The following is a 21,826-nucleotide window of genomic DNA, read 5'->3' on the forward strand; positions in this document are numbered from 1 at the left end:
CGGGTAGGTGTTTATTCCACAGGACGCAAAGGAACATACAAACACGTTCGTAGCAGCAGTGCTCAGAATGGGGACACACGGGGACAGCTCAAGTGTGCCCCCCACCCACCCACAGAAGAATAGATACATAAAATGCGGCACGTGCCTGCCGTGGAGGTCTGTGCAGCCCAGACCTCAGGCTGGCTAACGTCACGCAGAGCACAGACTGGTTCCATTCAGGTGAGGCCCAGCAATAGGCTCAGGATGGCCGTCGGATTCGGGGTTGTCACCGGGAGCAGCGCCTGGGGCTTTCTGGGGGTTGGCAAATGTTTTGTTTCTTGATCTGGGTGCTATATTACTCTGGAATCTGTTCAGTGTGTAACAGTTTATCCTGCTACACCGTAATGATGTGCATTTTCTGTGTGTTACATTTTAATGAGAACAGTTGCTTTATTTTTTGAATTAGTAATAGTTTTTTCCTTAGAGGTATAGATCAGCAGGTAGATGGGGCCCACTGACCCAGCGCCGTGAAGTGCAGGAAAGCAGAGCAGGGCTGGCATCCAGGTTCCCTGGGCCGTAGGGGGGCGGCAGCTGGGCGTGGGTTTACTGAACTCTTCCCCCTGCCTCTCTGCCAGCCCCTCCTGCCCTCCTCCAGTCCCTGGGCCGGCTCTCCCCCGGGCCCGGGGTCCTGCTCACAAAGGGGAGGATGCGCTGTGAGGACGAAGCCTGGGATGGAAGGTTCCGGGTGGGCAGGCCAGGCGGACCCGCAGCCATCCAGGCCCTCTGCGCAGCTTCTCACAGCAGGTCCTGGGGGCCAGGTGTGGGCAGGCCCCTCCGCTGCTGCCTGCTGCCAAGGCAGGGACAGCCAGGGCTGAGAGCTGTCCACTCCTCCCAGCCACCCTCCCCTCGACCTGCCTCTGCCCCCACGTAACCCCTCACCTGTCTGCATAAGACTCAGCATTGGTGAAGAGCACAGCTTTGAAATCTAGCTGGTTCACTAGCTGTGTGGCCTTGGGTGAGTTACCCAACCTCTCTGAGCCTTAGTAGAGATTTAAAGGAGTGGGGTAACTATCAATGGGAGTTTTGATATTTTCTTCTGGACCCCCACTGTTGTGCATACCCCCACTTTGGAGACCGTGGGCCCACAGCCTAAGGCCTAAGTTGCTCAGCTTGGCTTCTGAGGGCCTCCAGGCGTGAGCCGCACCTCGGACTACAGTCCTGCTCGATCAGAGCGACGGCTCGCCAACCTCTGACCCCGGTCAGGTGTTGCCCTTTCTCACATCTGTCTTTATCCCCAAGGTATTTGTTTCCACTCCCCCTGCCCCACCATCTACCCCCGGCTAGTGTTGCTTGGAAGATTGAGCGCAAGCTTGCGAACCAAAGGGTCATCGGTTTGGTTCCCAGTCAGGGCACATGCCTGGGTTATGGGCCAGGTCCCCAGTAGGGGGCGCATGAGAAGCAACCACACATTGATGTTTCTGTCCTTTTTTTTCCCTCCCTTCCCCTCTCTCTAAAAATAAATAAACAAAATCTTTGAAAAAAAAAAAAAAAGAGTTGGGGATTAGATTCCAGAGCAGGGCAAGTATCCGGGCTATGGGTTTGATACCCGATCAGAGCACGTATGGCAGGCAACCGATCCATTTTTTTTTCTCAGATCTCTCTCCCTTCCTCTCTTTTTAAAATCAAAGTCCAAACCTGAGACAGGTGGGTCCTCCTCCCAGGCCCCAGCGGACCGCGTACCCGCGGACCTACTCAAGCCAGAATGGTGTGTGGGGCGGGGGTGGGGGTGGCATGTTAGACGGTGCTAGGTCCGGACTCCCTGGGACCTCCAGAGTCCCCCACCCTGCGGCAGCAGCGATGACTCTGCCCTTCTGTGATTCAGATCTTTATTTGTTGGGGTTCACCGGGGTTAATTATTATTGTGGTTGGGGTGGGGTGGGAAGATGCCCTGCCCTGGCCCCAGGGCCTGGAGGGGGACCCTGAGAGTTGCGGGTGGGTTTGGAGACCTGGGAAGCCCCGGGAGGCACAGCATGGCTTAGAAAGGAACCTCCTTCAACAATGAAACCATTTCTATGCCCTAAGCCCAGGTGGCTGCCCTTTAACCCTTTCTTGTCTTCCACCCATTCATGCCACCCCCCAAATCATCAAAGCCCGGTGAGGTCCGGCTCCACGAGGCCACTGGCATTATTCACAGGGGTGGGGCCGAGCGAGCTTCGGGAGAAGAAGCTTGGCCTCTGGCTCAGATCTTGGTCATCTGGGAGCGGGGCTGGCGCCCGGAGATCCCTGGGCTCCAGCAGGGTGGGTCCCCGTTGCCGGAGCATCTCCGCATCAGCCTCGCCTCTGAGGACCGACCCTTGGCCCGTCCAGCTGCCTGCCGCCTCTATCCTGCCTTCCCAGGCTGCCAGCGCTTCCGCAAGGACAAAGCCAGGTTGGTGATGCCCCGAGGCAGGTCGGGGAGTGGGGGGGTGAAGGAAAGGGGGACCGGGCCAGCCCTCTCAGCTGGGCTGCTGGAGACACAGCTGAGGCTCCCAGGGCTGTCCGTCTGTGCCCCCCATGGGAAAGGAAATGGAGGTCCAGGCCACCTTCCCGAAGCACGTGAGTCAGGTCTTCGAAAACCCAGGGCTGGGGCTGCTAGTCACCCAGCTGCCGACTGGGTCACCTGCTCCCTCCCTCCAAGTCAGGGCAGCACCACAGCCCAGTGTGTGTGGGACCCTGGGGTACGGAGTAGCCTTAAGGGTGGGCTGAAGGGGAGTGGGGGCCGTGATGCGTGCACAGCACCGAGGCTGAGAACAGGGTCTGGAGCCAGGCTCTGGGCTCAGACATACCCAGGTTCCAGCTCTCGCTGTGTGACCTTGGGTAGGCCACTTGGCCTCTCTGAGCCTGTTTTCTGAGAGGGTGATTCGGAGTGGACGATGGATAGGACTTACCTCAACAGGTCTCTGGGGAGAGTGCAGGTGACTCCTGCAGTGCGGAGATCAGTGGGCCACACAGGGCACGTGCTCGCAGTAGACACAGTCATGGCCAATGTCATCTCCTGTGCAGTTGGGATTGTTATTGTTCCATTGAATATTGATCTGACTTAAATAGAACATGCATTGCTATCAAAAATGATAGTAAAAAGTGGTTTCCAGTTCCAGCAAGAAAAGGGCCTACACGTGCTCACTCCCTCCATTTCCCTCCCCTCCTTGCCCGTGTTTTCCACTGGGGGGGGATGGGGCTGGGTTCAGGGCCACGGTCACTCCTCCCACTTCTGCCCTGACGTCTGACCAGGCTGTGCAGCAGGTGTGGTGAGCATGGACAGGGGAGTCTGGGGACAACCCAGCACGCCAGCTCTCTCTGCCGCCGGCCCAGGGATGCCCAGGCCTGGCCGATGCCCCGGGAGCCCTCCCTGTCTCCAGATGCCTGTCCGCCAGGTCCTCGGGCGGGTCCTCCAACCACTGCTGGGTGTCGAGGCCTGAGCTGAGTGCCTTACGTAAAGCTCACCCTCACCACTGACCTGCGGCGTGGGGTATGACTCTCCACACTTACAGACGGGAACTTCAAGACTGGGAAAGGCAGATTAGCCTTGTCAGCGTGGCAGAGCCATGCATCCAACCGGGGCACGCCCTGGGGGCCGTGACTGCCCAGAACAGTAGGTTTACTTCAGCCCCTCCCCCGCCTTCTGAGCCACTGGTCCCTCCTCCCCCTCTGCCCAACCCCTCTCCCAGGGAAGGCTGTTGATAAAGTTCAACTAGTGGCATAATGGGGACCCTGGCCAGTGAGTCCCCCTCCAGAAAAGATGCCCAGCTCCTTGGGCATCCTAGGAACAGTCTGGCTTCCCCAGGGGACCTGCCGCTGGTCGGTGGCCCACTCTTCTCTAGCTGACCATTCTTTAGCCACTGGCTGGGTTCTCAGCGCCCCCTGCTGGTCAGATGAGGCTACCTTCAGTGCCAGCTTGGGGAGCTAATGCGTTTCGTCCGGCAGGGGCTCACTCGCACCTGGGGCTCAGTCTCGCAAGGCTGCTCCCTGGGACTGCCGAGGGCTCCCCTACTGGGTGGCTGGGACCCCAGATGCAATGGGTCTGTTTCAGGCCACCAGTGAGCATGACCATTATTAACCGATGTGTACTAATTATTGGGCAGCACGTTAAGTGCTTTAAAGCCCGCAATATCATTTTGCCCTCCTAATGACCTATAGGATTAACACTGTTTTTAGAATACATTATAATACCCATTTTACAGCTGAGAAAAGAGGCTCAGAACAGCGGGGGGGGCCATCCAAGGCCACACAGCTAGAAAGGGGCAGAGAGGGTTTGGCTGTCCAGACCTGGCTGTCTCCTGAGTCCTGCTACCTCCCGGGCAACGCAGGCTTATCTCAGAGGAGGTGGCACGGGCGTGCACTGGGAGAGCAGGAGTGTCACGTTGTCCCCCCCCCCCCAGTCTAACATGGGGACAGGAGGCAGCTGGAACGACGGGAGACGTCAGGACGCCTGGTACTACTATGCCCAGTTGGCTGCTCCATGACCTTCAGCCAGCCCCCTGCCCTCTGGCCTCAGCTCACCTCCTCTGTCAAGTGACAAGCCCGTGCCACACACCAGAGAAGGCCCTTCCTGCGTCTGATTCGTCCTGCCACCCCCATTCCATCGAATCCGTAATCCCACTCATGACACAACTTCATGGCAGTCCTGGGGCCCCGTGAGCTGCCTGAAGTTGTGCGTGAAATTGCGTATGAGTGTGTTAGTGTGAGAGTGTGTGTGTGCACCCAGTGAGCATTCTGTGTGGGGGAAGTGTCCATATTCTTACCAGATTCTAATCCCAAAAGGCTAAGCATCGTTGATTATTCCAACCTTTTAGAAAGAATGTCCCTAACCTCGATCTAAGTTTTTAGGGGAATGCGTGGAGAAAGTTGAGTCTCTAACGTTGTCAACTTTTTCCCTTCTCTGTGTTCGCTCAGGCTCTCTGGAGCCGCACCAGCTCCTGCACCCCTGGCTTCCACCCTCGGGCCACACTGCTCCTGGTTAGCTCCGCCTCCGTGCTGAAGCTCGGATCGGTCTCTCTTGTCATTGAGTCCTCATCCCCGTGTCCTTTCCTAGACCTGCGACGATGCCAGACCTGGCGGAGTCCTTCCTGAGGTAGGTGCAGTGACAAGGTTGGCCACTAGGGGCCGCTGGCAGATGAACCCCTTGGAACCCCGGGGGCAGAATCTCACATCTCGTGGGCCCCTTGGGCAGCCCTGGGGGGTGAAGAAAGGAGACCTGTATTCTGGGTCTGGCCCCTCCCCTTGGTAGGGCTCAGTTTTCTCATCTGTAAAGTGGAGGGAGGTGGCCTAGAACCCTTAGATGGTTGCTAAGCAACCTTTCAGCCACTGAGGTCCAAGGGACCTTTCTGATGGATGCTGGAGGGGAGAGGCGGTCTTGAACTCTCCTTGGCAGAGCGTCCCTAGGGAATGGACCAGAACAACTCCAGGGCCCCCTCCAAAGCTTGACTGAGAAAACAGAGCCCATTGTCCTGCAGCGTGAAGGGATGCCTTGCACCTGGGAGAAAGGAGAGTTCTAAACAGGGCTGCCCCACGAGCTGCCTGGAGTGGCTAGGGAAACGGAGACCCCACTGGAGGAGGCCTCCCAGGGGTAGGGGTGGGGCTTGAGATCGGGGCTCATGGGGCCTGGGTGATGGACGGCAGCCTGCTGGGACACGGCTTCCGTCCGTGTCCAGCGAAGCCCGGCAGACCACGACGGGAAGGGAGAGAGCGCAGCCCTGTTCTCACGGCCGCAGGCTCTGGGAGTGGGGCCGGGGCCTGGGCCACCCTCCCCATGCAGCTGCCCTGGGCCTTCCTGTCCCAGTTCTCCTGGACTCCCCCCCCACACCATCAGCTCTGAATTCTGGGCCCCCAAGAGAGCAGAGGAAGGTTCGGACATGAGGAGGTGCCCTGCAGAAATGTACCCAAACATTCATCCCAAAACCCCGTCCAGGGATAGGGCCAAGCCCTCAAAGGCACAGAAAAGCCCTCTCCCTCTCCCACCCCACGGCTTGCTCTCTTCCCCCCCCCCCCCCGATTAAAGAACAGGACACAGGACACAGGACACAGGCATGACAGCGATGCAGAACGTACTCTACAAAAGTTGTAATGAGCCTGCGGGAGGGGGGCTGGGGACGGTGCTGGGGTCACCCAGCTCACCCCACCCCGGCACTCGGAGAGCAGGGAGGGGCGGAGGCAGTGCACAGCCAGCGGCAGGAGGGAGAGGGCAGCACCTGGGGCTCCACGGAGGGCGAGTCGGCACTTGGGGGCGGCCCCAGGCTCAGGCCCAGAGCAGGGAGGAGGGCCGGGGTGGGCTCGGGCGGCAGTGGCAAGCAGCCAAGCCCTCCAGCTGGGCCCAGGGGCCACGGCCCCCCTCCCTCCATCCCACCCCGGCTCTGGGCGTGTGTGCACGGGCCCCACATATGGGCCCAGAGACCCAAAGGGAGGCCTGTGGCATCTTCGGGGGTTCCCTTCCCCTGCCCTGGCCGAGGGGGCCCACGAAGGAGCAGGGGACTGTGGCAGTGCTCCCAGCAGAAGCTGCTTCCCAAGTTGAAGGTCAGGGGTGGGGTCCACTGACGGGGGTGCACGTGTGCACACACCTGTGCCTGGGCTTCTGAGCAACTCTCCCACATCTGTGACCTCAGTCTGACCGGAGAGCTCTGAGGACACGCATATGAGGGCCCCCTGGGGCTGGTCTCTCTCCCAGACTCACCACCATCACACAACAGAGGCACGTGCTGCTCTTGCTCACACACTATTCACGCGGGACGTGCAGCCGCCCCCAGGTCTTGAGGGAAATCCGCCCCCCAGCTCCCCTCACAGGCACCCAGAGCCCTGGGACCCGGGGGCCATCGGCAGCTCTGATAACCCCTGTCTGCAGGCCGCTCCGGTGTCCACAGGACAGGATCGCCCACCCAGTCCCCACTGGCCTCAGGCCTGAGGGCCACAGTACTACAGCCGGTTACTCTAGCACCTTGGCGTCCATTGCCCTGACCCTCTGGGGTTCCAGCCAAGGAGCGGGAGGGTAGGGAGGGCAGAGCCAGGCCAGACCCCACCCCAGGGTGAGCTGGGAAGGCTGCTGCCCGCCCCCCCCCCCCCACGCTCTCCAGCCTGGCACTCCAACGCCCCAGTGTGGCCAGTGAGGGGAGGAGAAGGGGGCTGGCTGTGCTAGGGGCGGGCTGGGGACTCCAGTCAGGGCATTTGGCTGAAGAGTCTAGCCAGGACCTCTTCTCTGGTGTGTATGGGGGGGGAGGGGAGGCAGCTCAAATTCTTCCCTTCACAAAGTGTCCAACCTGAGCAGGACGAGACCCTCAGAGGAAGGGTGGGGCAGACAGTGGCCCCTGGGACGGGCTGTGCCCACCCCTAACACACACACACTCCCACCCAGGTCTCAGGGGCCTGTTGTCGAGCCCCGGGGCCCCGGTGACCCCCGCCTTTCCTCTGGCCTCCTGCAAATCCCCGAGTCCTTTAGGGCCACTCAGATGGGCGTGGCTCCAGGGCTCCAGGACCCATCTGGGAGCCTCCAGGTCGAACCCTTTGCTTCAGAGTTCAAAGGAGACGAACCCCATGGTCCCCGCCCCTGGGCCGGGGCCTGGGGGGCTGCAGGGCTGGCACCTGTGAGGACTCCGTGGCCCCACCGTGGGTTGTGGCAACTTGCAATTCATTTTGGTCTTGGGGGGAGAAGCCCCCTGTTATCTGTGGAGACAGAGACAGAAACAGACCTCAGAGGAGAGCCTTTGAGACACTTTAAACCAAGACTGGCCGTTTTACCGCCATACCGTGTCTGGGCTGGCTGATGGTCAGACACGGGGACACCTGCCCAGGAGTGCCCACGCCACACCCCAAACTCTAAACCAGACTGCCTCCGATGGCCACCCCTGCCCAGGCATGTAGGGCAAAGGCCACAGATACCAAAAGGGCTTGTGGGGTGCCATGAGGGAGGGGTCGAGGCAGGGGTGGGCCACAGTGTGGCCAGTGTGGCAGCAGCCTCGAGCTCCCGTAATGGCTTTTGGAACGTGACAATCCTGCCCTTTGGAGGAGTCACCCAGTGCCTAAGCTTTAAAGTCACACAGACCAGGGACCAAGCCCAGCTCTGGCCCCCCCTCCCGCGCAGCAGCAGGCCCTTGGGGGGAGCACTCTCACCCCCTGAGCCTCCACTTGCTTGCCTGGAAAATGGGCTGATACAGCCCTACCCTGGGGGATTGGAAGGGTTCAATGTGAGAACACACGCAAGGGCGTCTCCAGCGCCCGGTACAGAACATCCAGCCGGGACGACAGGACCACCGCGTCTCATCCGGACTAAGACACCCCCGCTCCCACACGGTGATACGCCCAAACTCCAGGCGCCCTTTACAGTCGCTGTAACAAGAAGGCCTTGTGTCCCCATCAAATTGGCAGCTTCTTTTTCTGAACCGGTGGGAACGAAAACAAGTGGGGCCTCTTGTAACTGATGGCAACTTTAACTCTATGAAATACGGTACCATCCCCCACTTCCTGGAAAGGCGGAAGCCCCCCCACCAACCCTGTCTGGCCCCGCCCCGAGGCCGAGGCACTCACAGTTCCGTGTCCTCCAGCGCGGGCGGGCGCTCCAGCGCCTGCCTCCGCCGCCGCACGGCGCCCATGATCTTCTTGCGCGGCCCCAGCGGGACGCTGATGCTCCGCAGGTCGAGGTCCGAGCACAGCATCAGCGCCTCCAGGTCGATCTTCTCGTGCCGCAGGAGGGAGGCGAAGTCCTCCATGTGCAGGGAGGCCAGGAAGGTCTCCAGCGGGCTCGTCTCGGGCTCCAGGTCCTCATCGAGGCCCAAGTCCAGCTCGTCCCAGGGCAGCTCCTCCCCGCAGCTGCGGTCCTGCAGGCTGTTGGCACTGCCCAGGCTGTCGTCGTCCAGGCTGGGGGAGCTCTGCAGCCGGCCCCGCGGCGTGCTGTCCAGCGCCGCATCCTCGCGGCCCAGCCCGTGCAGCCCGCTGCCCAGGTAGTTCCTGCGGAACACCATGGTGCCCAGGCCGGGGCGGGTAAACAGGGAGTCGTGGCCTGAGTCTGTGCTGACCTCCGAGTGGGCGGGCTCGGCCGCCAGCGTGGCACGGGAGACGCTGTCCTCGTCGGAGAGGAACATGTCCCGGAGCGGGGAGCGACCCCACTCCTTGGGGTTGGCGTAGGGGCCCTGGCGCACGAACATCACGTCGCTGCCCAGCTGCAGGCCGGAGAGCGAGCGCACGCTCTTGCGGCCGTCCTCCGATATCTTGAAGGTGCCCTCGCCGCCCTGCTTGCGCCGCTCCAGCTTCCGCTGGATCTTGGTCTTGCCCCGGTTGGTGCCGTGCAGCGTGGCCTGCGAGTAGGGCAGGTGGCTGCCCAGCGCCAGGTGCTGCAGCCGGCCACTCAGGGTGCTGGACGTGAGGCTGGAGAAGCTGAGCGTGTCGGAGCGCTCGGCCAGCTCGCGCCGGTAGCGCCGCTCCATGCGCTCGTGGTGCTTGCGCTGCATCTTGGCGCACTCGCGGATGCGCCGCTCCGCCTCGCGGAAGGCCTTGTCCTTCAGCTTGCCCACCAGCTTGGGGTTGAGGCTGCTCTGCTTGGCCGCGATGGAGTCCAGGTAGCGCACGCACTCCATGTGGCCCTTCATGGCGGCCATGTCCAGCGGGGTGTGGTAGTCGTTGTCCAGGCACCAGATGTTGGCCCCGAAGGACACCAGAAAGGAGAGGCAGTGCAGGTGACCATTGGAAGCTGCCAGGTGCAGGGGCGTGTTGCCCCAGATGTCACACTTGTCCGGGTCACCCCTGCAGTGCGAACACGTGGAAAGAGGGGATGAGCCATCTCAGCGCAGGCAGCAGGCAGCAGGTGTGGGGAGCTCCCCGCCTGGGTCAGCCTCCCCAGGCACAGCGGAGGGACCCGCGGGCCTGAGAGCTGTCCTCTGACTCCGGGAGACACACAGCTCTGAGCCACCAGACAGATGCGGAGTGAGCCGAGGAGCAAAATGGCCCCAAGTACCGCAGGGGGCGGGGCGACAGAGAAGGCGTGGCCTTCCCCCAAGAGCACGGAGGGCTGGGAATCTCAGGGGATAAATATTTGATGCCCAGAGAGAAAGAGGTGAATTATTCATGGGGCCTAGTGGGGAGCTGGCCCAGAGAGGTGGTGGGCCAGGGTGAGTCTGGGTCTCTAGGCAGACGAGGTGGTGCGTGTGGCCGCGTGTTTGGCGGGGACCCTGAAGGAGGCCGAGAGGGCGGTGTGTGCTGGGCCTGGGCCTGGGTCTGGGCCTGGGTGAGTGCATGAGGGCGTGTGCCTGCGTGGTGGCGGGCACGGCCATGTCTGCAGGGAGCGGGGCCAGGCCTGGCAAGCCCGAGTGTGAGAGCAGGTGTCGGGTCTTGGCCTGGGCCAGGAGGGGAGCGTGGGGGCAGCCAGGACTAGAGGGGAGGAGGAGGGAAGTCTGCAACCTGGGCCCAGCCTCCCTCTGGGCCCCTGCTGCCCCTCTGCCCCTGCTGCCCTGTCTTGGGGAGCCCCGCGAGGCAGGCTGGCCTGGACCTGGCCAGGGGTTCCACGCAGCCCCCTCCAACACCCTCGACATCCGGCTATGCTCCCCTTGGGCACCCTTCCGCTGGCTCCTCCAAGCTCTCCCTCGCTCAGGGGCCTAGCTCAGCGCCTCAGCCTCCTGCAAATGAGGCCACAAGAGCACCCAGCGGGGCCGGAGGAAGAATCACCCCTTTGTCATTACTGTTCCCGAACAACCCCCTCCTCACTCCCCCGGCCAGTCGCCAAGTCCTGCAGGACAGCGTGGGAGGGGCTGTCTGGCACCTGGCATCCACACCTAAACACCAGCCCTTGCTGTCCATGGGAGTTGGGGTGGGGGGGCTTGAGTCTCTCTGAGGGCAGGGTCAGAAGGGCAGGGTCATTGTGTGCCCTCTTGGCGTGGGAGGGACCAGTCTGGCTGCTTGGGACATGGCTCGGCTGCCTGGTCTTAGGGGCTGCCCCCAGCTTGCTGGGCTCCGGGAAGAGCCACCGAGGAAGGGCCAGGGGTTCCTCCCCGACCCACCACACATTCAGGCCACAGGCCAGCGCCCGACACCAGGGCCAGTGGGGGCCCTGCCCCCCACCCTGACCTCCCGGAGCCTGAGATGTGCATGTTGGCCCTCCCAGGGCATCTCGCCCACTCTGGTCTCTGCCCGGGCTGCCTCGGTGTCCAGTTCAACCTGACTTCTCTTTCTCAATCTGCTGGGGGCAGGGAAGTCATCCATGGTGGTGTCATTTCACCCCAGGAGCCCCCTCTAGGGTCCCTGGACCCTGCATTCCTCAGCTGCCACCTCCCAACTCCTGACATCCGGACTCTGGGCCCAGCCCTCCCCCTAGACAGCTCCAAAGGGAAGGCGGGGTGGGGGAGGGGCACGGAGGGAGTCGTGGAGTGGCTGAACGCAGTGACAGTTGGTACTGTGGACAGTGCCCATAAATCCCGGCAATGAGCAGGGAGATGGTGTGAGCCTCAGCCTAGGGGGAGGGGCTGCTGCTGGGAGAGCCCTTTGGCTGCCCTGCTGGGGGCAGGCAGTGAGGGGCCCCTCCTTTCCCAGCCCCACCCTGACCCACCGGGGCTTTGCACCTTCTGTCCTATTCTTCAGTGGCACCTTGCAGAAAGTATGCCTCTCACACTCTCTTCGAGGGGCCACCTGCCCGGGAGACCTCTCCCCCACGCCCCCCTTCCCCTCACTCTGCAGACGCTCCCACAGTCATGAACCCCCAAACCCTAGTCCTCCTCCCCTAGCTCCGTATCCAGGTCACAAGTGTCACACGCCTCCTTGTGCTCCCCACCTTCCCACGACTGCCCGGCCCCAAGGTGCCACCTGCGGGTCTGTGGCTGGGGAAGGGAGTGGCCCAGAGGAGAGGGTGCTCTGGAATCTGGGGGAGGGTCTGGGGGGGCGCTGGAGGGCGCTGAGAACTCTCTTCCCCATCCCCTTCGGACTCACCCCCGGCTCACGATGAGGCGCAGGGACTCCAGGTTGCCGTGGTAGGCAGCCCAGAGGGTGGGAGTCATGCCATCCTCGTCGGGGGCGTTCAGCTCCTTCCGGGTGGCCTCCTTGAGGAGCTCCAGGTAGCCGTCCCTGGCCGCCCGGTGGTACTGGTCGTTCATGGCTCCGGACCGGGGCGGGGCGGGCAGGGGGCACGGGGAAAGGCCCCCCGCGGGGGAGGGTGTCGGCGTTAGGACTGAGGCATGGGGTTGGGGGACGGGGACGGGCAGGGGCAGGGGCCGGGGCTGCCAGCCCCCGCTGCCGCAGACGGAGGGTGCGGAACGCCAGAGCCGCCGCTAGCTCCTGCGACATCTGAGCCGCTCGCCGGCGGGAGGGGGGGTGGGCAGGATCTTCTTCGGCCGGGGAGCCGCCCCCGGGCGGCCCCTGGGTCCTAAACACCCTGCCCCCGAGAGCTCAGGGGTGACCAGGCAAGGCCCTGCCCTCTCTCCGAAAGTGCCCCCTCCCCAGCGCCGCGCGCTGTGAAGGCCAGTCTGGGGGCAGTCCGAGGTCTGTCCTCGCTGGAGCCCAGGGGCGCGCCTTCCAACGTCTCCACCCACGAAAGGAGCGGGCCGAGGGCTGGGGAAGGGTGTCTCTGTGGGCAGTCCTGGCCCCTAGGTCAGTGGGCCTGTGAGGGGTGTTACTACCCACCGCCGGACAGTCGGCAGGTGGAACCCGCCGTCCCGGCCGCCGCGGCTGCTCCCGGGGCGGCAGCAGGAGGCCTTCCAGCAGGGGGCGCCAGAAGACCGGGCGCGGCGCGCAGCGTCCGAGGAGAACTCCGCCGCGGCCGGCGGAGCAGGGGAGGGGCAGGGAGACACTGGCGGAACTTAGACCCAAGGAAGGATGGGGGGGGGGGGGGGGGCGGGGAGGGGTAGGGGTCCAGATCTTGGGGCAGCCACAGAGGAGCACAAAGGCGCAGGGCGCACCGAGGGCGTCGCAGTGCCCCCTGGCCCTCGGGGCGTCACTGAGCACCCGTTCTCGGGGCCCCTGGCGGCCGGGACCGCGGGGTGCCGGGGCGCGGCGGGCGGCGGGGGCCGGGCGCGCTCTGGGCGTCACAGTAGTGGAGGCCGCGCCGGAGCCGGGTCCCGAGGAGGTGACGGGGGGGGGGGGGTGGGGGGGGGCGCGCCTGTTAACGCGTAAATGTAAATCTCACCTTCCCTGGCTCCCGCGCGCCCTTCCCTAAATTCAGCTCGGAGAAAAGATGGATCATGTGAGTGGGACTGAGAGGCTGATGGGGCCGAGCTCCCCGGGCTGTAAATCGCCGTGCCCGCCCGGCTCCGAAGCTCCGGTCCAGCCCGGCGCGGGAGAGAGGACACGCTCGCCGCCCTCCGACCGCCAGCTCCGCGCGGGCTCCGGGTCCAGCCAGGTGGGTGCCCCGGGCCAGGGCGCCCAGGGATTTGGGGAGTGGAGGCCTTGCTCGAGGTCCGACAGGGGTGCCCCCCGCCGGACGCGGACAGCCTCGGCTTTTCTCCTCCCCATTCCCAGGGCTTCCTCGGGCGCCCGCAGCCCGCTGTGAGGTAGCAACTCCCCCCCATCCCCAAACCTAGGGATGAGGTCGGGGAATGAGCCTGGGGCCCCGCTCGCTCCTCCCGCACAGTGATCCCTCCAGGATCCTCCAGCCGCCCCGCCGCCCCGCCATGTCCGAGGAGCCGGCCGCCCGCCCCGAGGAGAGCCGGCCAGCGCCGCGGGCGGGCCCCCGCGAGGTGTGGAAGAAGGGCGGCCGCCTGCTGTCCGTGCTGCTGGCCGCGAACGCGCTGCTCCTCGCCTGCGCGCTCATCAGCGGCGGCGCCTTCAACAAGGTGGCGGTGTACGACACCGACGTGTTCGCCCTGCTCACCACCATGATGCTGCTCGCCGCCGTCTGGATCCTCTTCTACCTCCTCCGCACCGCGCGCCGCCCGCAGGCGGTCCCCTATCGCGATGCGCACGCCGGCCCCATCTGGCTCAGAGGTGCGGGGGGGAAGTGGGGGCGGGCCTGGCAGGGGGCTGGAAGCGGGGCCTTTCCCAGGAATTGCGGAGGGCGTCGTGGAGGGAGAGGGGTTAGAAGTCCCCCTGACAAGACCAGATGTGGCTGAGGGGCAGGTGGGCTGCAGTTCAGGGGAAGAGGAAGAAGGGAGAGGGTCCTGGAGGAGGGATGGAGGGGAGCTTCTTTGCCCCGCCTGAAGATCAGGAAAGGGCGGCCCTGGGCGAGCCTCTGACGGAGAGCAGAAAACAGGCGAGAGCTACTGCTGGGAGGGCCCGTCTGGGACCCCGCCCCTTGTCTGTTTAGCCTCAAAGAGACGGGACCCAATGGGACATCATCCCATCCACCCATTCAGTCGTTCACTCATCCTTGCATCCACCCATTTGTCTTTCAGTCCATCCGTTCACCCATCCATCCACCCATCCATTCATTCATCCACCCACCCATCCACCCACCCATCCATCTATCCACCCATCCATCCACCTCTCGACCCATCCACCCATCCATCTATCCACCCATCCACCCACCCATCCATCCATCCATCTATCCACCCATCCATCCACCCATCCATTCATTCATCCACCCATCCATCCACCCATCCACCCATCCATCCACCCATCCACCCATCCACCCATCCATCCACCCATCCATCATCCCACCTGTCCATCCAATCACTCATCCTGCCATCCATCCTCAGACCCATAAGCCTGCTCTCCTGCCTCTCTGATCCACCCCCCAAATCCCCATCCCAGGTGGGCTGGTGCTGTTTGGGATCTGCACCCTGGTCATGGATGTCTTCAAGACCGGCTACTACTCCAGTTTCTTCGAGTGCCAGTCAGCCATCAAGATCCTGCACCCTCTCGCCCAGGCTGTGTTTGTCGTTGTCCAGGTGAGTGGGTGGGAGGCGTGTCCCTGAGTGCGGTGGACAGGGGCCAGCACCTGGGCTGGGGTCAGGAGGCCTGTGCTCCAATCTTCGTCTGCCCCAAGCAACCCGACAAGGCGGAGACAGAACTGTAGAGGAGGTCACACGAGGTCATACATCCGGAAGTACCGGGTGAGGGAGTACTATCCAAATGTGAGTGCCCACTTAGGGGCCCTGTGAGTTCATTTCAGCCTGGGCAGTGCCACCAGTTAACACCCAAGAGGTGTGAGTGGTGGCAGTCACCCTAGAGCCTGCCCTCTACCCTCCCTGCCCGCCCGCCCTGGGGGCCAGTGGAGGGGTCAGTCTCCGCCCAGGGTCCTGCTGCAGGTGTGGCCAGTGGGTCTCAACCACAGCCCCTGTGTTCTATATTTGTTCTGGAAATAGGGTATGCTGTACCTGGGGCTTTTCAAACACATTCAAATACATATGTTTTAAGATTTTTTTTGTTTATTAGAGAGAGAGGAAGGGATGGAGAAAGAGAGGGAGAGGAATGTCAGTGTGTGGTTGCCTCTCATGCACCCCCACCTGGGGACCTGGCCCTCAACCCAGGCCTGTGCCCTGACTGGGAATCGAACCAGCGACCCTTTGGTTTGCAGGCAGGTGCTCAATCCATTGAGCCACGCCAGCCAGAGCCAAATACATATATTTTTATTGTGCAAATAACATTTTGAAAGACCTTCCTACTGAGCTGAGGCAGAACTGGTCTTACGGGGGTCCTGAGCAGCCCCCAGCCCCGGAAGACTCGCGTGACCGTGGGCACAGTTACCCCTACTCAAAACATCATCCCTGTGGCCCGTGTTCCACAATTCAACACCTGCGTGTCTTTACAATGGGTGTAGCTGTCGTCTCTCACATTTCACGGGTCTGACGAATGCTCAGATACAAAGAAAACGCAGGTACTCCGCACGGTAAGGGGTTGTTGGCGGCCAGGTGGGAGCGAGGCCTTGCAGGGCACCCGCAGGATGGGGACGTGGCGCTGGGTGCGGCCAGTGCAAGTGAGACGCCACCAGGGGTTCCTTCCTCCTCGATCCAGAGGTAGCCTGGGGCTGGCCTTGCCCCGGGAATCAATAACCAGACACCCAAAACTCTACCAGATCTCTATCCTGCAAAAAAAAACCACTCCAGGGCCAAACCGTTTTACTGTGCCATTTTGCCAATTACCAAAGAACGGAGTGCTACTTCGTATGGCTTGTTCCACAGAATCGCTTCTGGTCTCACAGGGTAAAGCTAAAATAAACGTAATAGCTTAGCAGGAGGGCTTCTGAATGCTGGGTGCATGCTGGGTGCGGGCGCGGGCACATCTTAGCTGCAGCTGTTCCGCCGAGTAAAAGGCCTCACCGCTCTTCCCCCCGCCCCCCCAGACTTACTTCCTCTGGGTTTCGGCTAAGGACTGTGTTCACGTCCACCTGGATCTGACCCGGTGAGTGCGCCACTCCATGGCCCTGCCCAGCGCGCCCGCGCTCCCTGTGCGTGAGAGATGAGGGTCTCCAACCCGAGGCCGGGGTCCTCTCTGCCCCTTAGGTGGGCTTCCAGCCAGACCCCCTTGCTTTGTCAGCCCGATTCCCATCACTCTGGGCAATGGTGTATGTGTGTGTGCGCGCACGCCTGTGCACTTGCACGTGCTTTGGTGGGACCGGCTACCTAGCGCACTACTCATCCTGTCCCCTAGGAGAGGGGGCCGTGGAGGCTGAGCCCCTGGGTACCCCCAGGCATCCCTGCACCCCTCCAGACTCAGCTTCCTGTTCACAGGGGGGGCCGACTGCTTTCTCGTTTCTCAACGCCGCGGTCTCTGCCATAGCTCCGCGGCTCTCTCCCCACCTTGCCAGGGACCCCAGGTGAGACGAGGACTCTCACGGGCCTCTTCGCTCTGCCTCCGCAAACAGGTGCGGTCTCATGTTCACTCTCGCCACCAACCTGGCGGTCTGGATGGCGGCCGTTGCGGACGAGTCGGTGCACCAGGCCTCCTCCCACGGCGCCTACCGCGGCAACGCCAGCCACGCCCACCACGCTCCTCACGGTGAGTGCGCCCCTTCCGGCGGCCCCCGGCACTGCCGGGCCCCACGCTGGGCTGGGCGCTGCTTCCCCTGTGGAGTCAGCCTCCTCCTGCTCCAGGCTCTGACTCTGCCACGTGGGTGTGGGTGACCCCGGAGGGGTTGTGCCGGGGGTGCCTTCTCATCCTAGAGAGGGTGTGGCCTTGGCCCCCGTGTTCAGGTCCCCGTGCCACTAAAGAAGGGCCGTGGGTTCCGGGGAGAAAGGGCAAGGGTGACGGAACTGGAGGGAGGTGGAGGAGGTGGTGGAAGCGGGGGGTCAGGCAGAGCGCCTGGGGAGGGGAAGCTGGAGCTGACCATCACAACAGTGGCCGTGACTTCTACTGAGCTCTACACGTCAGGGGCTGTGCTAAGTGTCTTCACCCTCACAGCCTTCCCATGAGGTGGGTGATAGTAATATTCCCACTTGACAGGTAAACTAAGGCATAGCGAGGTGACGCAGCTTGCCCAAGGCCTCAGAACTTGAAACTGGACAACTAGTGTTCAGATCCTCCTTTCCTTTTAACCGCAGCACTATACCGAGGAAGGCTGGGGCCCACAGTTTCCACTGGTCCTACTTCTCCAGGCCTCTCTAGGCCCCCTGCTAGCCAGGACCAGACTACATCAGAAGACCCGTTCAGACGCTCAGTGCGGGGGCCCAGGAAGGGAGACCCAGCCCAGCAGGACCGACAAAGGGCCACTCTCGCATACAGAGAGTTCCTGAGGATGGCTAACCCCAACCTGGCAGGGGGTGTGGGGGGCAACTGAATGTGCTGGAGCTGTGGGGGTGCAGAGAGGCATGCTGGGAAGGCACCCGGGGTTGAGGGTCAGGTCATTGGAGGTAGCTCTGCCCTCACAAGTCACTTTGCCTCGTGAGCCTCAGTTTCCTCACCTGCAAACCCAACTGGGATAGTTCTGGAGACCAAGAGAGATGTTTGCCAAGCCCCCCGCAGGGCACCATCCGGGGGCAGCACGAGACCCCTCTTGGTGGGGTGCAAGCCCAGGGCACAGAGGTCATGGCCCCGGCCTGGGCGCAGCTGCTCACTCACTGTCTGGGCTGCGTCAGATGCTGGGACGAGCCTGGAGGAAGCTGGAATGTCAGGGGTTCCCGAGGGGGCCACCTTCTCTCAGGACCAGACCCTCACCTAGGCCAGGGAGCCAGGGGCCATTACTGGTGGGGACACTTCAGGGGTCTTCCTGAAGGAGTGGAATGGGATGAAGCAGGCAGTCTTGCGGTTCGAATGTTCTTTTCTTTTTATCGAGCCCTGGCTATTGTTGACTGATGCATCCCACAGTCTCCAGCACACAGTAGGTGTTCAGTTGATGATGGTGGGGTGAAGGAACACGCCAAGGCCAGCCCGGGCATTGGGGATGCAATGGTGGTGAATGTGGCAGAGAGAGACCCCGCCCCCACGAAGGCTGCAGTTCCGGGGGCGGGGGGGTGAGGCTGTTCAGACGGGCGCCTCCGGGGAGATGCGAGGGCAGCGCCGCTCTGTGCCCCTCTCCCCACAGCGGAGCGCGGGGGCGGCCAGCTCGGAGGAGACTGCCCGTGCGACACGGTCACCTGCAGGGTCTTCCAGCAGGGCTACTTCTACCTGTACCCCTTCAACATCGAGTACAGCCTCTTCGCCTCCACCATGCTCTACGTCATGTGGAAGAACGTGGGCAGGACGCTGGCCTCCTCCGCCCACAGCCACGGCCACGGCCACGGCCCGGCCCCGGCCAGCCCCTTCCGGGAGACGTTCTTCGCCGGCCCCGTCCTGGGCCTGATGCTCCTTATTGCGGGGCTAGCGGTCTTCATCCTCTATGAGGTCCGAGTGAGCGGGGAGCGGGGCCGCACCCAGCAGGCCCTGGTCACCTACTACAGCTTCAGCATCGGCTGTCTGGGGCTCATGACCTTGGCCAGCCTGAGTGGCTCCGTCATCTACCGTTTTGACCGCCGGGCCATGGACCACCACAAGAACCCCACGCGCACCCTGGACGTGGCCCTGCTGATGGGCGCCGCCCTGGGCCAGTACGCCATCTCCTACTACTCCATCGTGGCGGTGGTCGTGGGCACGCCCAGGGGCATGCTGGGGGCGCTCGACCTGGCCCACGCTCTGCTCACAATTGCGCAGCACACCTTCCAGAATGCGTTCATCATCGAGAGCCTCCACCGGGGCCCGCCTGGGGCTGAGCCTCACGCCGACCCTCCCAAGGAGCCCTGCCTCACCTTTGCCAACCTGGACGCCCTCCACTCCTTGCCCGCCTGCCCACCCACCCCCAGGCTGGTGGGCCCCAGCCCCGAGGACCCTCAGGGAGCCACGGCCGTCGTCTTGGCCCCCAGGAGCCACTGGAGACGCCGGTGCCTGAAGGACATTTCCCTGTTTCTCCTGCTCTGCAACATCATTGTGAGTGCCGGGGGGAGAGGCGAGGGCTGGGCGAGGGAAGGCCGGGGAGGAGGTTCTTTTGGGTTCATTCACTTGCCTTTCTCTGTGTTGCCCGGGCAGTTAGAAGGAGGGTAGGTTCAGAGGGGGTCAGGTGCGGCCCCCAGGCAAACAGCGTCTCAGGGCACACAGGTAGCAAAGTCCTAGCATCGTGGCATCCACGCAGCAGCCGGGGCTGGAGGGGCCCCAGGGGGTGCTGGCACGGGGGCTGGGCCGAGGTGAGAGGGGACTGCGGGGGCCCTCCCCCACCCCACGTGGGAGGTGTGACCGCTCCTGCGAACGTGTGACCAGCCCGCTGCCCCGAGGAACTGGAGCAGCAGCCGGAAGAAGCAGAGACCAGCGTAAGTGTGAGCAGCCTGTTAGCAGCGCGCAGCGCTGGGCAAGCCGGGAAGGGGGGGCGCCCGCCGCAGCCACCCCCTCCCCAGGGATTCAGCCAAGCGCCTGACTTCCGCAGACACAACTACCTACCACCACGTACGCAAACACTCTTCTCCAGGGAGCACCGTGGAGGCAGGGAACACTCCTCACGTGGCTCCCACCCGCCTGTGTCCACGGGACCCCCTGGGGGGCACTCCCTGATATTGCAGCCTGTGCCCACGAGCACATCCACACCCTGCTCTAGAGAAACTTCCCTCAATATGAAAATAGCCCTTTTAGCGAGCTATAGCCAACAGGAAAAAAAAAAATTATAGGGTCCGGCACAGATAACGCCCCTGTTTTATTACACCATCATAAGCATGTAATACGGCATCATAACGATGTCACACTCAAGCACACCCTGTGACACTTCAGGTGAAAACGTTCAAATCGGAACGATAAGGTAGTACGCCCCTATCATTCCGCTCCCAACCACACTCCAGCAGGTGCTCCTTCCGCCGGACCCTGTACCTGAAGTACAGAAACAGCCTTAAGGCGGGAATGTCCGTGGGGAACACCTCCAGGGAGAATTCCGCCCCAGTGTGGTCCACGTGAAACACACCAACAGCCCACCATTCTTCATGGCATTCCCGTTGCAAATATTCCCCATCCTACAGTAACTCCTCCCTACCCTCACGCCCCCACCCCCGCCAGAAAAGAGTGACCAGCAATCTCGGACCTACCGGTGGAATCCATGAGGCTCCAAGCATCATATACGGAGGCAGCTTCGGTGCCGTCCAGCCCACAGGCTGAGGGGAGTCACCTTTGGGGGCTGTTGTGGCTCCAGGTGTCTGAGCCTGGATGCACTGCAAGAGCGTGGGCTCCACCTCCTTCCCTTCTAGGGGGCAGAAAAGGCTAGCAGAGGGGCGTGCCCAGGGATGCTGTTAACTGGGGAGGGAAAGTGTGCGGCTGGCCCAGACGCCTTAGTTCCTTGCCCCGTACCCTGCACGTGCACACCTTCTGGCAGGATCCCACCCAGGCCCCTGCCTTGGGCCTGTCTGATTCTGCCACATGTCTCTCCAGGGGAGAGCTCCTGATTTGGCTGTTTCTAAACTGCCGTCCAGCTCTCACATCATCTATTGGAGCCTCTTCCCTCTCTCCCCACCATGCCAGCGGGGCACCCCATTCAGTGTGCAATGGGATCGCAGGCTGGCCCTTGGCCTGGGGAGGACAAGTTGAAGGGAGGTCCTCATGCAGCAACAGCCAGGCCTTGCTGTCACCAAACTAGAGGGCCGGGACCCCCTGCAGAGCCCACCCTTGTGACGCCATCCGGGCCCGGCCCTGACACCCCACCTGTCCCACAGCTGTGGATCATGCCTGCCTTCGGGGCCCGCCCTCACTTCAGCAACCAGGTGGAGGTGGGCTTCTACGGCGACTCCCTCTGGGCGGCCATCGTCAACATCTGCCTGCCGTTCGGCATCTTCTACCGCATGCACGCTGTCTCCAGCCTGCTGGAGGTCTACGTGCTGTCCTGAAGCCCCCGGCAGCGCCACGGGGCAGTGGCGGGGGGGAGGGGCACTCGGCTCACGTACCCGCCCCAAGGCCCGCAGGAGGGAGCCCCCGGCTGCCAGTCATGGCCACATTGCCCCCTGCTCCCCGATGGCCCCAGCGCGGAATTTTCACAAACGTTCTCTTCCTGGGTGTGTTCCAATCGCGGCCAGGGCATGCCCACGTACCCCAGCGTGACCCTGGTGCGTGGGGTGACAGGGCAGGGCAATCGCCCCGCCCCTGCCCGAAGCATATCCAGGACCGGGTAAAACCTGGCATTGTCCTGAGCCCAGCCCTGTGGCCTGGCCGGTGCTGCTGCCTGGCGTGGGAACCGGGAAACCCACAGTGTGCCCCCCCATCTCCCCACAACCTGCCCCATCTCGGCAACCCCATGGGAGAAGGTCACAGGAGAGGATCTTGGGAGTCCGAGCTGGAAGGGCCCATGGAGACTGGCAGGTCGCAGGCTTCTCAGTGGGAGGGCCAAGGCCGAGTGGCAAACCAGGTACAGACTCGGGCCTGGGCGGCCGGGAGGGGCCGGGCAGAGTGGCAAGGCCGCCACCCTCCTCTTCCCTCTGCCCCCAACCGGCACCTGTTGTGTTCTGTGACTCAGGAAAGCGTAGGAAGTGCTGAC

The 21,826-nt window shown here is 62.9% G+C and overlaps 2 protein-coding genes across 3 annotated transcripts; one reads left to right on the plus strand and one right to left on the minus strand.

The window, feature by feature from the left end:
- Positions 1–6,037: 6,037 nt before the first annotated feature.
- USH1G (USH1 protein network component sans) lies at positions 6,038–12,466 on the minus strand. Of its 2 annotated transcripts, XM_028521157.2 has the most exons (3): positions 11,914–12,466; positions 8,530–9,741; positions 6,038–7,668 (listed from the first exon to the last, which is right to left on the minus strand). In XM_028521157.2, exons 1-3 carry the CDS (start codon positions 12,075–12,077, stop codon positions 7,665–7,667), a joined length of 1,380 nt encoding a protein of 459 aa, XP_028376958.1. In that variant the 5' UTR covers positions 12,078–12,466; the 3' UTR covers positions 6,038–7,664. The 2 variants fall into 2 exon arrangements, with proteins under 2 accessions (XP_028376958.1, XP_028376957.1); XM_028521156.2 differs by lacking the exon at positions 6,038–7,668 and having other exon boundaries at positions 8,526–9,741.
- Positions 12,467–13,521: 1,055 nt separating this feature from the next.
- On the plus strand, positions 13,522–21,238 carry OTOP2 (otopetrin 2). Its single transcript, XM_028522061.2, has 7 exons — positions 13,522–13,902; positions 14,668–14,804; positions 16,199–16,257; positions 16,721–16,858; positions 17,493–17,499; positions 18,397–19,254; positions 21,012–21,238. The coding sequence occupies exons 1-7, from the start codon at positions 13,590–13,592 to the stop codon at positions 21,180–21,182; spliced, it is 1,683 nt and encodes a 560-aa protein (XP_028377862.1). The 5' UTR covers positions 13,522–13,589; the 3' UTR covers positions 21,183–21,238.
- Positions 21,239–21,826: the final 588 nt, after the last annotated feature.

Source organism: Phyllostomus discolor, chromosome 8, assembly GCF_004126475.2.
Source record: "Phyllostomus discolor isolate MPI-MPIP mPhyDis1 chromosome 8, mPhyDis1.pri.v3, whole genome shotgun sequence".
NCBI lineage: Eukaryota > Metazoa > Chordata > Mammalia > Chiroptera > Phyllostomidae > Phyllostomus > Phyllostomus discolor.

What these genes read in the sequence shown, in the direction of transcription:
- USH1G (XM_028521157.2), bottom strand. Translation starts at nt 12,077, where the DNA reads ATGAACGACCAGTACCACCGGGCGGCCAGGGACGGCTACCTGGAGCTC. An exon ending in CGCCTCATCGTGAGCCGGGG is followed by an intron (nt 9,742 to 11,913) that starts GTGAGTCCGAAG and finishes TTCGCACTGCAG; the next exon opens with GGGTGACCCGGACAAGTGTG.
- OTOP2 (XM_028522061.2), top strand. Translation starts at nt 13,590, where the DNA reads ATGTCCGAGGAGCCGGCCGCCCGCCCCGAGGAGAGCCGGCCAGCGCCG. An exon ending in CTGTGTTTGTCGTTGTCCAG is followed by an intron (nt 14,805 to 16,198) that starts GTGAGTGGGTGG and finishes CCGCCCCCCCAG; the next exon opens with ACTTACTTCCTCTGGGTTTC. An exon ending in TCCTGCTCTGCAACATCATT is followed by an intron (nt 19,255 to 21,011) that starts GTGAGTGCCGGG and finishes CCTGTCCCACAG; the next exon opens with CTGTGGATCATGCCTGCCTT.